Consider the following 13,664-nt stretch of genomic DNA (forward strand, 5'->3'; position numbering starts at 1 on the left):
TCCAAAATTTATCATACACCGCCCCATGTTTTAAACTTAAGAGGAAAAGAAAACTTGTAAAGATTTCATATCTCAATCCAAATATTTAGTAGTTCCTTTTCAGCCGGAGGAGACCGGATTCAAATCAGATTCAAACAATAATCTTCAGTATAAGAATAAATGAACATTACGACTCACTCTACAACCCTCCTACATAATTATTATCATAACAGAACATCACTTTTAGGCTATGTTTGGTTGGTGGGAAAGGAAAGGAATCAATTTCCTTTCCCATGGGAAAGTGAATCCGGAGGGGGGGGAGGGAATGGATTTCCTCCACTTTTTCCCTTCATTTGGGAAAGTGTTTCCCTTCCAATGGCTGTCCCAAACACAGGAAAGGAAACACTTTCCTTTCCCAATGCCCATTTTCCGGGAAACAAACAAGGCCTTAATTCAACCATTCAAGTTTAGCTCGTTCTTGCTTCAATGTATCAAAACATTTTCTAGTAACAGAAATCAAAAAGTTAAAAAGGAAACTACGAATCAAATATGAATTTAAACATATGGCTCAACAAACTACAAGCCATGGCGATATGCATATGTACAAGGATTACTTTCTCATCATCGTCATTTCTCCCTGTCATACATTCAGGTTCGAATAGTGTTTATCAAGACTGAAGTAAGACGGTAGATTATAGACCACGAGTATTAGCCTTACAATTATTTTATACTGAATCAATCATGGACTTGGCCATCTTCATGTAGCTGATGATTACATGTGAATTATCAAAACTTGAATATTAAAGATGCACAACCCTATAACAAATTATTTTCATAGAGGAGATTAGGGCACTGTAGTAGCGCCTTTCAAGTGAAGCCGTGGGCACATTTTAGCCGAAAAATGGTGCAACTTGTTTTGGTTCATATCCTCTGATCCATGTCTGATGCCCACGAATCCAAGTGAGCTGATCTGAAGGACTCTCACCCTGAAATCCAATGCACCATGTTAGGAAATGTTCAAGTGCAACTACGGGAGGACAGAACCCAATAGCAATTTTCCTATCTTACCTTTGAAGAAAATATAGCAGTCCCCCTTGCTGCATATTGTTCCTCACCTACAACAAGGGGTAAAGTCAAAAGAACAGTAGAAAATTGCAAGAACTTACAAGAGAAAACCTAGCAGTTCACGATATTTTCTACACTTTCCCTACTGTGTATGATTACCCTTCCAAATAATTCGCCATGAAAATGATAAAATCATAAAGAAGAAATTACATAGAATATAAATGCTTTTAAATAGAATTCAAAACAGCTCTAGAGAACGTTAAGGGAAGCTTTTGGGATGACTAGAAAGCTTATTAAATGTAAACAGAAGTCCAATTTCAAAACGAAGAATTCAAAATATTTTTGCATTTCCTTTGGCAAAATGACTCGACATTAGAAAAACAAATTAGTCATCATATTGGCAATACAAATTTACCCTAAATCTCAGAGTCAACAATTATCTAAAGAAGTGTATACTGTTCTGCAAAAAGTAAGATAGATTACTTGATAAAACAAATACTGGCAGGCCATGGCATATCAAGCTTTTTAAGATAAGTGAACATATTATACTTTGGCAGTTTTGGCCGAACCAACTATGCTTCAGTGAACTTATTCTGATACTCAGATCATGTAATGCATTTAGTAATAAGTCCTCTCAACAACCAACAAAACCCAAAACTGTTGATATATCTACCAATATTTTTTCAGTTTCTCTACGAGTACCCAGAGGAGCCAGAATTGAAAGATAGTAATCTCATTAAAAGTTAAAACCAACACATCATCAAGATGAATGAAGTAAAAAAACATGTTGAGTTGCCCAAACAGAAGGATGAGAGAGAGAGACCCACCAGATAATACCCACATATCGAACTTCACTAGCCACGTCTTTGAATCGATTTGTGTTGGTAAAACCTGATCTACCCAAACTCGATAATGTTTTCCCTGTTTGTCTCCATAGCAGCCTCTCAGAGCATTTATGCAGTTATGAAGACTTTGCTCGTTGCCAGTAGGATGGACATATGTAGCAGATGGACACTGACCCAATGAAAACATAACTATCGATTAGTAACTGATAAACACCTGGGTGATTCAGATGCAAAAAGGCCCCTATTATGTGGAATGATTATAAAAAAGAAATATCCAATGCCCCTCTAATTCTACAAAAAAAGTACAGAGAAAGTCTGCTCAGTCAAAAAGTTCAATACACAAATCAACCACAACATTCTTATTTTAGTCAATAGGAACCAAATTATAAACTATTTTACAGGTTACATTATAAGTTTTAAGGAACAACATCCCTTCGTGAAAACGCTATAGATTTGAGAATGCAACATGCATTGAAGAAAAACTAAGATGAGCATATATGTAGAAACCTTTGCACATTTTCCAAACATACGACTCCTAATCTTTTGTTCTTTAATTTCAGCTCACCGTCTTCTTTAACAACTAAACAATAAAAGCTCAATCTTGAACCTTGTAAATATGTAGCATGCTACTCATGTGATCCCAGAATACTTCACGTCGGTTCTCAACAGAATATAAAAATAACATAAACTATTGAATCACCAAAATGATAACAAGAAGCATTTCTAAACGATGTCAGAATCTAACACTGAAAAGATGATAATTCTTCTGACAACCTAAAATTATGAAATATTATAAGATCGCTTGATTTCATGAGGATATGAAACATACACAATTGGCTTTCACACCGGCTAGATAGATCTCTGAATTCTCAATTTCTGCACGTCGCCATTTCTCATAGAATAAGAAAAACTCCACTATACTATGACCAGGGTTCGCATTTTCCAGCGTACAGTCTGAAGTATCTGTAACATCTCTGGGGGGCAAATTTGGACCTAGACTAAAGTGACCAATGGCTTGAATGATACCAGCTGCACATCTCTCTGTTGCATGAATAATCTTTTTGTTATCCTTAGCATTTTCAGCATGCCACTGCAACAGTTCTTCTTGGGCGTTCTTAACCTGCATGGTTGGCAATAATTTATTGATGCCAAGAAAGGATGACAAGCCCATTATGAATGAGGATAGAGACCAAATGAACATGGTGAACTACATACCTTTTCTGATTGGGCAAAAAAAAAAAAAAAATTAAATTAAAGAATATCTGAAGAGAAACAAGTGGAACTATGTACCATGACTCCATATACTTCAGGGATACTAAAAAGCTCAGCATCATTTCCAGAGTCACCACAAACAAGGGTATTAACAGGTGGATGTCCCTCAGTCTTAAATTTCTGAAGCAAATATGCAAGAGCTTGTCCTTTTCCAGCACCTTGTGGTAATATATCCAAATCTATTCCTCCACTATAGATTATCTTAACATCCAACTGTTTAAAAATGGAGCAACAACACAAGGTCAATAACAAAAGTAACAGCATGCTATGGACCCTAAAAAGAGTTTCGCTTTGGCAAAAATAATACAATTAAACAGGTAAAGACACTCTCTAACAATGGTATCTTACCCCACGCTGTTTCAAAGCCTCTGAAAGAGCCTTCATCACTGTCGGAGCCTTGTCTTTCTCAACATAAAAGCTAACCTTGTGTGCGCGTTGCTCTGTTTCTGCCTGCATTCCACGTTCAGTTCAATCGTTCAGAGATTTGAAATACAAAATATTTCTTTATTGACATCAGTTTATTAAAAAATAATCAACTCCCATCAGATTATTAATCACATTGAAAACTAAGACACTGCTCAATTTCCATAATCTATAGACTCTACCTGAAGCTTAAGTTCAGGAAACTTGCTTGACTCCTCTTTGACAATGTTCTTATCCCACTTCTGATTTAGAACCTCAACCCAACCATCATCTGGAACCATCGCGTTACCGTAAGTTATCTCAGTTCCCACAGACATTATTGTTATATCCGGAGTCAGCATAGGTTTCTCTTTCCTCAATTCTTTGTACAGTGTCGGTGACCTTCCAGTTGAAAAGACCAGCAGCGAGTCGTGACGATAATTGGCTTCCCAAAGAGAATTAAACCGGAGAAGAGAAAGATTCTCCTTGTCATGATGATCAACCTGCAAACATATTCACAACAAATCCACTTCAGAAAAAGGAATGAAGCAAGACCAAACTCTCACAATCACTTCAAAAAACCTACCATTGTATGATCAAGATCCGAAACTATCATTAGCCGAGCCGGAGCCTTGAGCCGATCCATGATTATCCTATATCCAAAACAAAAAACCTCATTTTCAGTTTATAACAATAACACCACAATTATCCCAACTTCAAAAAAAAAAAAATGCGCATTTGCTGATAAAATTGGTCACTGTGCTCGAAAGAAAAATCTCCTGACTACGATCATTCCTGAATCAAATCCAAAGTTCTATAAAACTGAAGAACAAAGAAACAGTCTTCAAATCGGAGTCCGATATAGTAAAATCCCGAAAGAGAAGAACATTCAATAGCTAGAATCATCGATTATTCCGGCAGAGAGTAGAATTAAACAGTTAAACAATCAACAAAAGCAGAAATTGAAACTCTAATCAACAGAATCAATAAACAATTACCGTAAAAATGGGAGAAAATCACCTGTAAAGTTCAGACCAGCGATTCAAATCGCAGCGATTGAAAATTGGGGATTAGGTTTTGGGGAAATCGGAGGATGAAGTAGGAGGAGTGAGGGATTGAAAGGTAAAAATAAACCGAACGAAGCGATAATGGAAATTAAAGGGAATTGGATCCAAATTCGTTGGCGCTTCTTTTGTGGGGAGTAAAGCCAAAAACACTTAATTATGTGTCCTTGGACACGTGGAAGCTTATCATGTGGTTGTGGGGGAGCCACTTTGGTGTTGCTGGCGGTTGCGATTGCGAGAGGAACCTGCTGTCACGAGGATGACCGTTGATCTGATTAAATAAGGGAAAAAAGAGAGTTTGATTTGAAGGGTAACGAATTTGTGAGGGAGATAAGGAGGTGAGCATATGCTCTCTTCCTCAGAACCCAGATGGAGCCAATCTCTGAGAGTCACGAATCAAGCACAACCTAACTGAATGACCTTATTGGTGTCAAATCCAATCCCTAAAGGCTTCAGAAACAAACAGTAATAGCTTTCTATCGAAGCAGCAGTAGGAATATTAGGCTTTGTCTGCGTGAGAATCGCCTTCCAAATGGACCTGCTGCCCTAGTACGAACCTCACTATACAGCATTGTTTAATTTGTGGCAACCCAAATTGATGTGTGTAAATAGTTTTTTTTTTTTTTGGTGCTCTTTTTGAGTTTCGGTCTCTTTGGTGGAGGAATTATGGTGCACAGCTTCAAATGTTGCATCTGCCTCCTTAAAGTTTTCATCATCTTCTTCAAGATTATCTTCAATAGTAAGCCCTTTTGTCTATCTAAAATTGTGCAAAACCATCAATCTTTGCCTTCATTTCTTATTGAAGGCTTCCATCTTGGCATTGAGTGTTAACAGTAGCTCAGTAAATGTCACAAAGCAGCTACTATAAGGAGACAACACTACTATCACTCCATACATTAAATGATCAAAGCGACTCAAACATGGAATACTACCAGAATGATCAAGATAGGAGCAGCTTGGTCTAACGTACACTACATCATTCCAAACCCATCAAAATATCTTGTACTACCTATTTAGTCACTAGGCTCCATACATTTTAAGGTTGATATGTGGCACAATGTAAACCATTCATTGTAGAGCTCTAAATTCATCCATACTTGTATAAAAGGCAACATACACATCATAAAGTAAAAATAAGGGAACACAATACCAATTTTCAATCCATTATTCTCTGTCTTTGCATCATCTTTTATGTTTAATGTCAAGTTTCATTGTGGTATCAGAGGCCTCCATCTAACGATTAAAATATAGGCTTGTCTTAATCATCAAATTATCTATCTTAATCATCAAATTCTCTTATCCTCTTCCAGCACACAATCAAAATCATTGATTCAAAAGTCCCTACCTTTCCCTTTTATTTATCATTTCTAGCACACAATCATGGTTGAAAACATTCCCTAACCACCCATTATTCAACTTTCACATGAGATTTCAGCTGAAATCCTTAACCCGTCTCTTTCTCCTCAACAAATTTCAACTCTTGTTCCCATCAAACTCCCAACCAACAACCATGTCTTTTGGAGGTTACTCATCACTCCAGTCTTTCAACAATACTATCTTCTAAGTATTACTAATATATCTAGGTCTTGCCCTCCTATGCTTATATCCAACACCACAAACATCATTCTTGACTACATCTATTGGTAAAAGAGAGACCTTATCTATTGCATATGGCTCACAACAGCTCTCTCTGAAGCTATTCTTCCTTTCTAGGTGAGCGCGCTGACAACCAATGCCCTCTAGACCACCTTGGAGCATTGTCTTGAATTTCTCACCAGATGCCATGTACTTTAACTCAAGCGACATCTTCAAAGTCTCCAAAAGAGCAATATGACCATGAACTCCTACGTCCAACAACTCAAAGAACTCACTGACACTTGCTTATGCAGGAGAAAAGCTGGATGATTTTAATTTAGTCGCTCACACTCTCCAAGGCTTACCAGCAAACGATGATGCCTTTGCTACATCAATTCGCGTCTGTGTTGAGCCAATCATGCTAAAAGAGCTCCATGGGTACATCCTCAGCGAGGAAGTGGAATATCTACGAAGGCAATAAGAGTTGATTCTCAACCTCCATCATAATTCTCAAAATAAGATTTTAGCATCCTTCAATACTCCACCTCACTAAACCTAACCCGGCCTAATGCTCCACCACATCAACCTAGAAGCTCAAACCTAAACTACAATCCCAATCGTCCATTCCAGCCGTGAACCACTAATTTCCAAGCTTAACCTTTTTTCCGATCAACACTATAACTCCAGTGACCCTCTGCTCCTAACTCTAGCATCCATTGCCAAATTTGTGGTTGGAATAACCACACCACTATCACTTGCTTCCACATAATGGATTATGTCTTTCAAGGCCGTGCTCCTCCACCTCGATTCACTGCTATAGCAACCACTTCACCACCATATCTCCCTCTCCTATCTCTACCAATTGACCTAAATGTGATAGCACCAATCATCCTAGCATCATCTCTTCTCTCACTCCCTATACTGGTGGTGATCAAATTGCAACAGCCAATGGGGACACAATGCCCATTGCCAGTTGTGGCTCTTTCATTGCAACACTCGTAGCGTCACCATTCATACTCGGTTCTTCCACCCTTTTGGGTTCACCTCTTAAACTCAACAATATTTTATATGTTCCTAATGTCTCTCATAATCTCCTTTCCATCTCTAATTTCACTAAAGACAATAGATGTCACTTCATTCTAACTGAAAATGGTTGCATTGTCAAGGAATCTACCATGAGGAAGGTTCTTGTTCAAAGCCGTATTAATGAAAATTTATATCCTCTCTACCTTTGCCACCATTGTCATCCACCCTTCACCTTCCTCAGTATCTCCACATCCATCAATCTTTGGCATAAGCGTACTAGTCATCATTCAGCTCAAATCCTACAAAATATTTTGTCTTTCTTTCAGTCTCCTACTAGCAAGCTTAGTTTCAATTCTAGTCATAGTCTACGCACATATTGTCAATTCTCATATCCCCATACCCCAGAACAAAACTGTTTGGCCAAACAGGAACATCGGCATTTGATCAAACTTACTTGAACTTTCTTTTCTCAATCCAATCTACCTCCACACTTCTAGCTGAAGTTGTTCACAGAGCCTGTTATCTAATCAACTGTTTACCTTCAAAAACTCTCGGCAACATCAATCTCCTCCAAAAACTTCTTCATTGCCACTAGACTACCATTTTCTCAAACACATGGTTGTGCATGCTATCCTTGGCTCTGTCCCTATACAACTAAAAAATTGGCTTTAAGAAGTGTCAAATGCATCTTCATTGGCTACGCAACCGAGCACAAAGGCTACTGCTCTAGATGCCAACACCAACAAAGAGTATATATCTAGACATAATATTTTGATGAAACTGTCTTTCCTTACACTCAACCTCCACCAACACCTCCATCCTCTACCTTGACCTGTCTTTCTTTACCTCTATAATCTCTCCACACCCAATTCCTTAACCTCCACCATCTTTTCCTTCCTCTTGGCTTTCTCCACCATCTTTACCACAATTTCCTTAACCTAATCTGTCTCTTTCCACACCCATTTAACCCATCGAACAGTCTCCATTACCTAAGCCAAAAACTAAACATATTCTCATCCCACATCGCATGAAAACAAGGTCCAAAAATAACATTTTCAAAACCAAATCATTTTTTCAAGTCTATCACCGGTCCCCAAACACCTCCAACTATTCATACCACTTTCAAACAGTCTGCTAAACATAGTTGTGGGATGCAGGTTATGGATAAAAAAATTAAAGCTTTGTAGGACACTAAAACATGGAGCCTTATACCATTCTCTCCACATATAAACTTCATGGGCTGAATGGGTCTTTAGGATTAAGGAGAAACAAGATAGCTCTATCGAAATATATAAAAGCTAGCTTGTAGCTTCCATCAACAACAAGGCATCGACTTTCAACCATCCACAATTCGGCTAATTATCTCTTTTGCTATCCAACATGACTAGTTCATTAAGCAAGTTGATGTTTCCAATATTTTTCTTCACGGTCATCTTCAACAAGATGTGTATATGATCAAACCTCCTGGGTTTGTAGATCCCAAAAACCTTATCATGTCTGCAAGCTACATTGATCCCTCTATGACCTCAAACAATCTCCAAGGACTTGGTATTTTGAATTGAACTATCATCTTTTCTCATTGGGTTTCATTGCTTCCACATTGGACTTCTCTCTCTTTTTCAAATTTGATGCAACCATCACCTTCATTTTTTGTCTATGTCAATAACAATCTCATCATGGGCACATCTCTTCCTCATTGTCAAGAACTGATCAATCAATTAAGGTAACAATTTGTCATTAAAGATCTTAGCTTTCTCCATTTTTTTTCCTCTTCATCGAAGCCACCAGAACACTTTCTGGCTTATGTTTCTCATAAAGCAAAGACATCCATGATCTTTTAGACAAAATAGCCATGCTCAATGCCAAACCATATTCTACCACAACTAATTCCTATAAACTTGATACCACCAGTGGTGATCCTTTTCTAGATCCTACTTGCAGGTGCATTACAATATCTCACATAGACGAAGTTTGATATTGCATTTGCAGTGAACAAATTCTGTCAACACATGCATAATCCATGCACTCCTTACTTCACCGCAGTAAAGAGGATTTTAAGGTATCTCAAACTCCAGATCATGGTTTCCAACTCAAAAAGGGCATCCCAATCCTTACCATTTACTTTGATGCAAATTAGGTTGTTGTCGCATAGACAAAATGTCTACAACATGCTACTGCATCTTTTTTTGTAACAATTTAATTTCACGGAGTGTAAAGAAGCAGCTCATAGTAGCCAGATCCTCCATTTAGGCTAAGTATTGTGCCTTACCTATGTCATTGCTAATACAATCTAGATTCGTTCTCTTCTCTAAGAATTACAAGTTTTCTTTCGTGCTCCAACTTAGTTTTACAGTGATACCATAAACGCAATTGCTTTACCTACAAATCTCATCTTTCACAACGGAACAAAACAAGTTGAGATGAATTATCACTATTTAGGAGTTTGTTATGAAGAAATTCATTCACATTCCCTCTCATCGTCAACTTGCCCATATCTTCACCAAATCTCTTTCTATTCCACAATTTCAACATATCAGTCCGAGCTGATGCGTGACTTGATTACTTCAAGCCCAAGCATCAGCTTGAGGGGTTATGTTAACCATAGCTCAATAAATGCCACAAAGCATCTACTGCAAGGAGACAACACTGCTACCACTTCACACATTGAGCCAAATAAGATGGATTATCAATGCATTCGGGAGTTTGTGATGAAGAAATTCATCCACATTCAGCATATTCCCTCTCATCGTCAACTTGCCGATATCTTCACCAAATCTCTTCCTATTCCACACTTTCAACAACTCAGTTCCAAACTGATAGCTTCAATCTCAAGCATTAACTTGAGGGGTCTTGTTAACCATAGCTCAGTAAATGCCACAAAGCAGCTACTACAAGGAGACAACATTGTTACCACTTAACACAATTAATGATCAAAGTGATTCAAACATGGAATACTGCCAGAATAATCAAGATAGGAGCAGCCTAGTCTAACCTACACTACATCAATTCAAACTCATCAAAATATCTTGTACTACCTATCTAGGCTTCATACATTTTACATTTGATATGTGGCACAATGTAAATCTTTCATTATAGAGTTTTAGACTCATCCATACTTGTATAAAAGGCAATATATACACATCATACAGCAAAAATAAGGAACATAGTGAAATTTTCAATCCATTATTCTCTGTCTTTCTATCATCTTTTATGTTTAATGTCAAGTTCTATTACTGAGTTCTTCAAGTAGAGATATTTGAGACTCATCTTCTTTTTATTGAGAATATGCTTAGGGTGTTATAGTCTCTTGTTTCATGCCTATCTTGTATTCATACTCTTGTATAAAATCCGGATACTCAAATCTCAATGAGCACTCAAAAGGTAAATGCCACAAAGAATTACACAAAGGCACAAAATTCATTGTAAGAAGACATAGAACCCTCAGCATGGATATTCCACTATTGATAACCTCCACTATTAAAACTTTGTTGCTTATGAAAATACTCTCATCATTGACAAGCTTCCCTATAATAGCCCCGTTGCTCAAGCTCCTATGGATCATTCCATCTTAATTTAGTTTCATCCATGACTCAAAGAAATTGTATATGTACCTATAACTTTCCAAAATATTAGTAACTAATAAAAAAAAAGAAACAAAACAAAATAGTAAGCTACAAGGTGAAATTGTAACAAGTTATAAGCAAAAAGTAGATGAATAGCTGAGACAAGTTCTCACAAGTACAACATGCTCAAACTAGTCCAATAATTAATTACTACCACAAATACTTTCTACTTACCGAAAGAACTTGTATCAATTTCAAAGAAATTAAAAAATCAAAAACTAACAAAATCAATTAAAGGAAAATAAAGATAAACAAAGATGAGTTTTCCAGATAAGGCAACCTACACAAGGGATAAAACTTATTAAGAATTAGTTTAGTTGATGTTGAATTGAGATTTGGATGAGAATGTTATTTAGCTAAGTTTCTATTTCTTAGTAGGATTGTTTGGCGCCAATTAGGTCGTCTAACTTACTAGATTGATGGTATGTCTTGTTGTGGCAATCAAAATATGGCTTGTTGGTATACTGGTTATTGTGCTGCAGGATGGGCAAATGTTCCTCTACAGGTTGTCTTTTGATCCTTCTAAACCCACTGACCATGTTCGTTTTACTGTCGTTTGGAAGGAATGGAGTTCTTTAATCCATTGTAGCCTATTATGCACCTCAAAATGGTGGAGACATAGTTCATAGGTTCATTTAGGATCCCAAGTCCTGTACCATAGCTTGCTAATACTTTATAAGGCCAATATTACTCGTATCATTGTAAATAAAAAGTCTACACACTCAAGTATAAATATTTCCAATAACTAGTAGCCAAATTCTTCAACTTTGTCAATGTCTCATCTGATATTTGAATTTTAGTCCTTCTGCTGTCTATATGCTTACTAAAGCTGATTTTATTCCATTCTATGGATGTGTTAAGTGACCGAGGGGTCTAATTAACGTTAAAGAAAGAGAGGGAGAGAGAGAGAGAGACACACACACACACACACACAATTAGTATAGTGGTTCAGTCTCTCGCCTTAGCGTGAGACTACGTCCACTTGAAAGCTTAACTAGTGCACTTAGGCCTTGCAGCCCAAAGGGATTACAAGAGATATAATGAGATGTTAAGTAAGTGGCAAGGAGTCTCCTTTTATAGGGGAGGGAGACTCATTCCTTTACATGTTTTCCAATGTGGGATAAGAAACCACTATTCTAGTCTAGAAAGCCATATTGTGGAGGCATGTTGGCAAGGCCAGGAAGCCACCTTCCCGGCGAGGTATTGGCCGCTTCCGACTATCGTGACGTAGCTTGGACATCGGGTGTTGCTTATGCTTGGTGATGTAGCAAATCCTCCATATTGTTGGAGGTATGTATAAGTCCCCGAAGTCCCCAAGTAAAAGGAGCTTCTTGGTTGGGGAATTATACACATGATGTCATCAAGCACAAGTAACGTCCGAGAGGCGCCTAGCCCCTACAAGTCCCCAAACTCCGTAAGTAAGAATGGACTCGTTAACCTGCATAACAAAGACAAAAGCGCGCACATGTAGCTAGAATGCTTGTTGTATTGGGCAACATATGTGAGTTGCATTGATATGCATTGGCATATACGAATGTATGAGGTGCATGATACATATGTTGATGTATACATGTGAATGGCGTCGAGTACGATCGATTATAAGTTTATAACGTATAAACTCAAGAACGTGTATTGTTGTGTGAACATATTACGAATAAGCATATGAATTGCATATATATGATGCACATGGTGCTCAAAAGAGAACGAATGAGATGGAGTTGACAAGTTTACACTCGGTGTAAGTTGTATGAGTGCCATGAAAGCAAGCGTTTGTAATTCGTGAACGATGAATAAGCTAACGCCTGTGTTTGTTTGGTTTTCGCTCGTATTAATGGAACGCGAAAAGAATTTGATTTGTTGCAAACAACAAATGGTAGAAGAAGTTAATGTTCCATTAATGTGTATTATGTCGAGGGGATCTGAGTGTAAAACTTGGGGATGCCGGAAGACAAGAGCGTGAAAGCTCGGGGGTGCCGGGAAGGTGTGAGAGGAAAACTCGGGGTTGCCAGGAAGGCGTGAGCAGGAAGCTGGGGGTGCCGCGAAGGCGTGAGCGGAAGCTCGAGGGTACTGCGAAAGCTCGGGGGGTGCCACTGAGGCAAGAGCCTGAAAGCTCTACGGCGCCGCTGAGGCAAGAGCGTGAAAGCTCGGTGGTGCCGCGGAGGCGTGAGCGTTAGAGCTCGTGAGCGGGAAGCTCGAATGTGATACCCTGAGGCGTAAACGTAACCATTGCTAATTATGCTAGGCTATATGTACAAGTCCCCAATCAAGGAGGTTTTCTTGTGTGGTTGATACCAAAACCTGGCTTTGTGCCTTATTATGAGCATAATTAGTGCAAGTGCGTCGTCCATCTAGAATTGGTCGGAGCGAACGCTTATGCCCTTTCAGGTAGGGCCCTGCTAGGCCCTCCGAGGAGTCCCCCACTCCTGGCTATAGACCTTTATATGGTTGGAAAATTGTTTGATGAGGGGAGTTGCGTTTAAGCAGTGGGTGTTAGGTAGCGAACCTAATCTTTGATACCCAAGCGTCGGGGGTTAACTGTAGGATCAATAGATGCCGTGGGCTGCGTTAACCGGTCGCTTTACTCTTTTCCAGAGGAGAAAAACTTGATTGCAATGCCGCGTAGCGATCATTGTCATTATGAGGCGTTGCCTTATCGCTTGGCAGTTGATCGTAGACCATAGACTCGTCAAGTCTAGACCTGTTTAGGTTTCTTTCCTGTGGGGAGAGTTTGACAAAGTATGGTGCCCGGAGGCTAGACAATATGTTTATATGTCGAGTATATGTAATGTTTGTAATTGTATGAACAATTATGA

The 13,664-nt window shown here is 38.5% G+C and overlaps 1 protein-coding gene across 2 annotated transcripts; it reads right to left on the reverse strand.

Annotated features, from left to right (window-relative positions):
• Positions 1 to 529: 529 nt before the first annotated feature.
• Positions 530 to 4,760, reverse strand: LOC112192942 (sucrose-phosphatase 1). 2 transcript variants are annotated; one of them, XM_024332890.2, is made up of 9 exons: positions 4,562 to 4,760; positions 4,150 to 4,216; positions 3,767 to 4,066; positions 3,510 to 3,611; positions 3,180 to 3,374; positions 2,719 to 3,009; positions 1,872 to 2,058; positions 1,048 to 1,094; positions 530 to 965 (listed from the first exon to the last, which is right to left on the reverse strand). In XM_024332890.2, exons 2-9 carry the CDS (start codon positions 4,207 to 4,209, stop codon positions 870 to 872), a joined length of 1,278 nt encoding a protein of 425 aa, XP_024188658.1. In that variant the 5' UTR covers positions 4,210 to 4,216; positions 4,562 to 4,760; the 3' UTR covers positions 530 to 869. The 2 variants fall into 2 exon arrangements, with proteins under 2 accessions (XP_024188658.1, XP_024188657.1); XM_024332889.2 differs by having other exon boundaries at positions 4,584 to 4,759.
• Between the last annotated feature and the right edge of the window lie 8,904 nt (positions 4,761 to 13,664).

This window comes from Rosa chinensis, chromosome 3 (genome assembly GCF_002994745.2).
Source record: "Rosa chinensis cultivar Old Blush chromosome 3, RchiOBHm-V2, whole genome shotgun sequence".
NCBI classification, from domain to species: Eukaryota; Viridiplantae; Streptophyta; class Magnoliopsida; order Rosales; family Rosaceae; genus Rosa; species Rosa chinensis.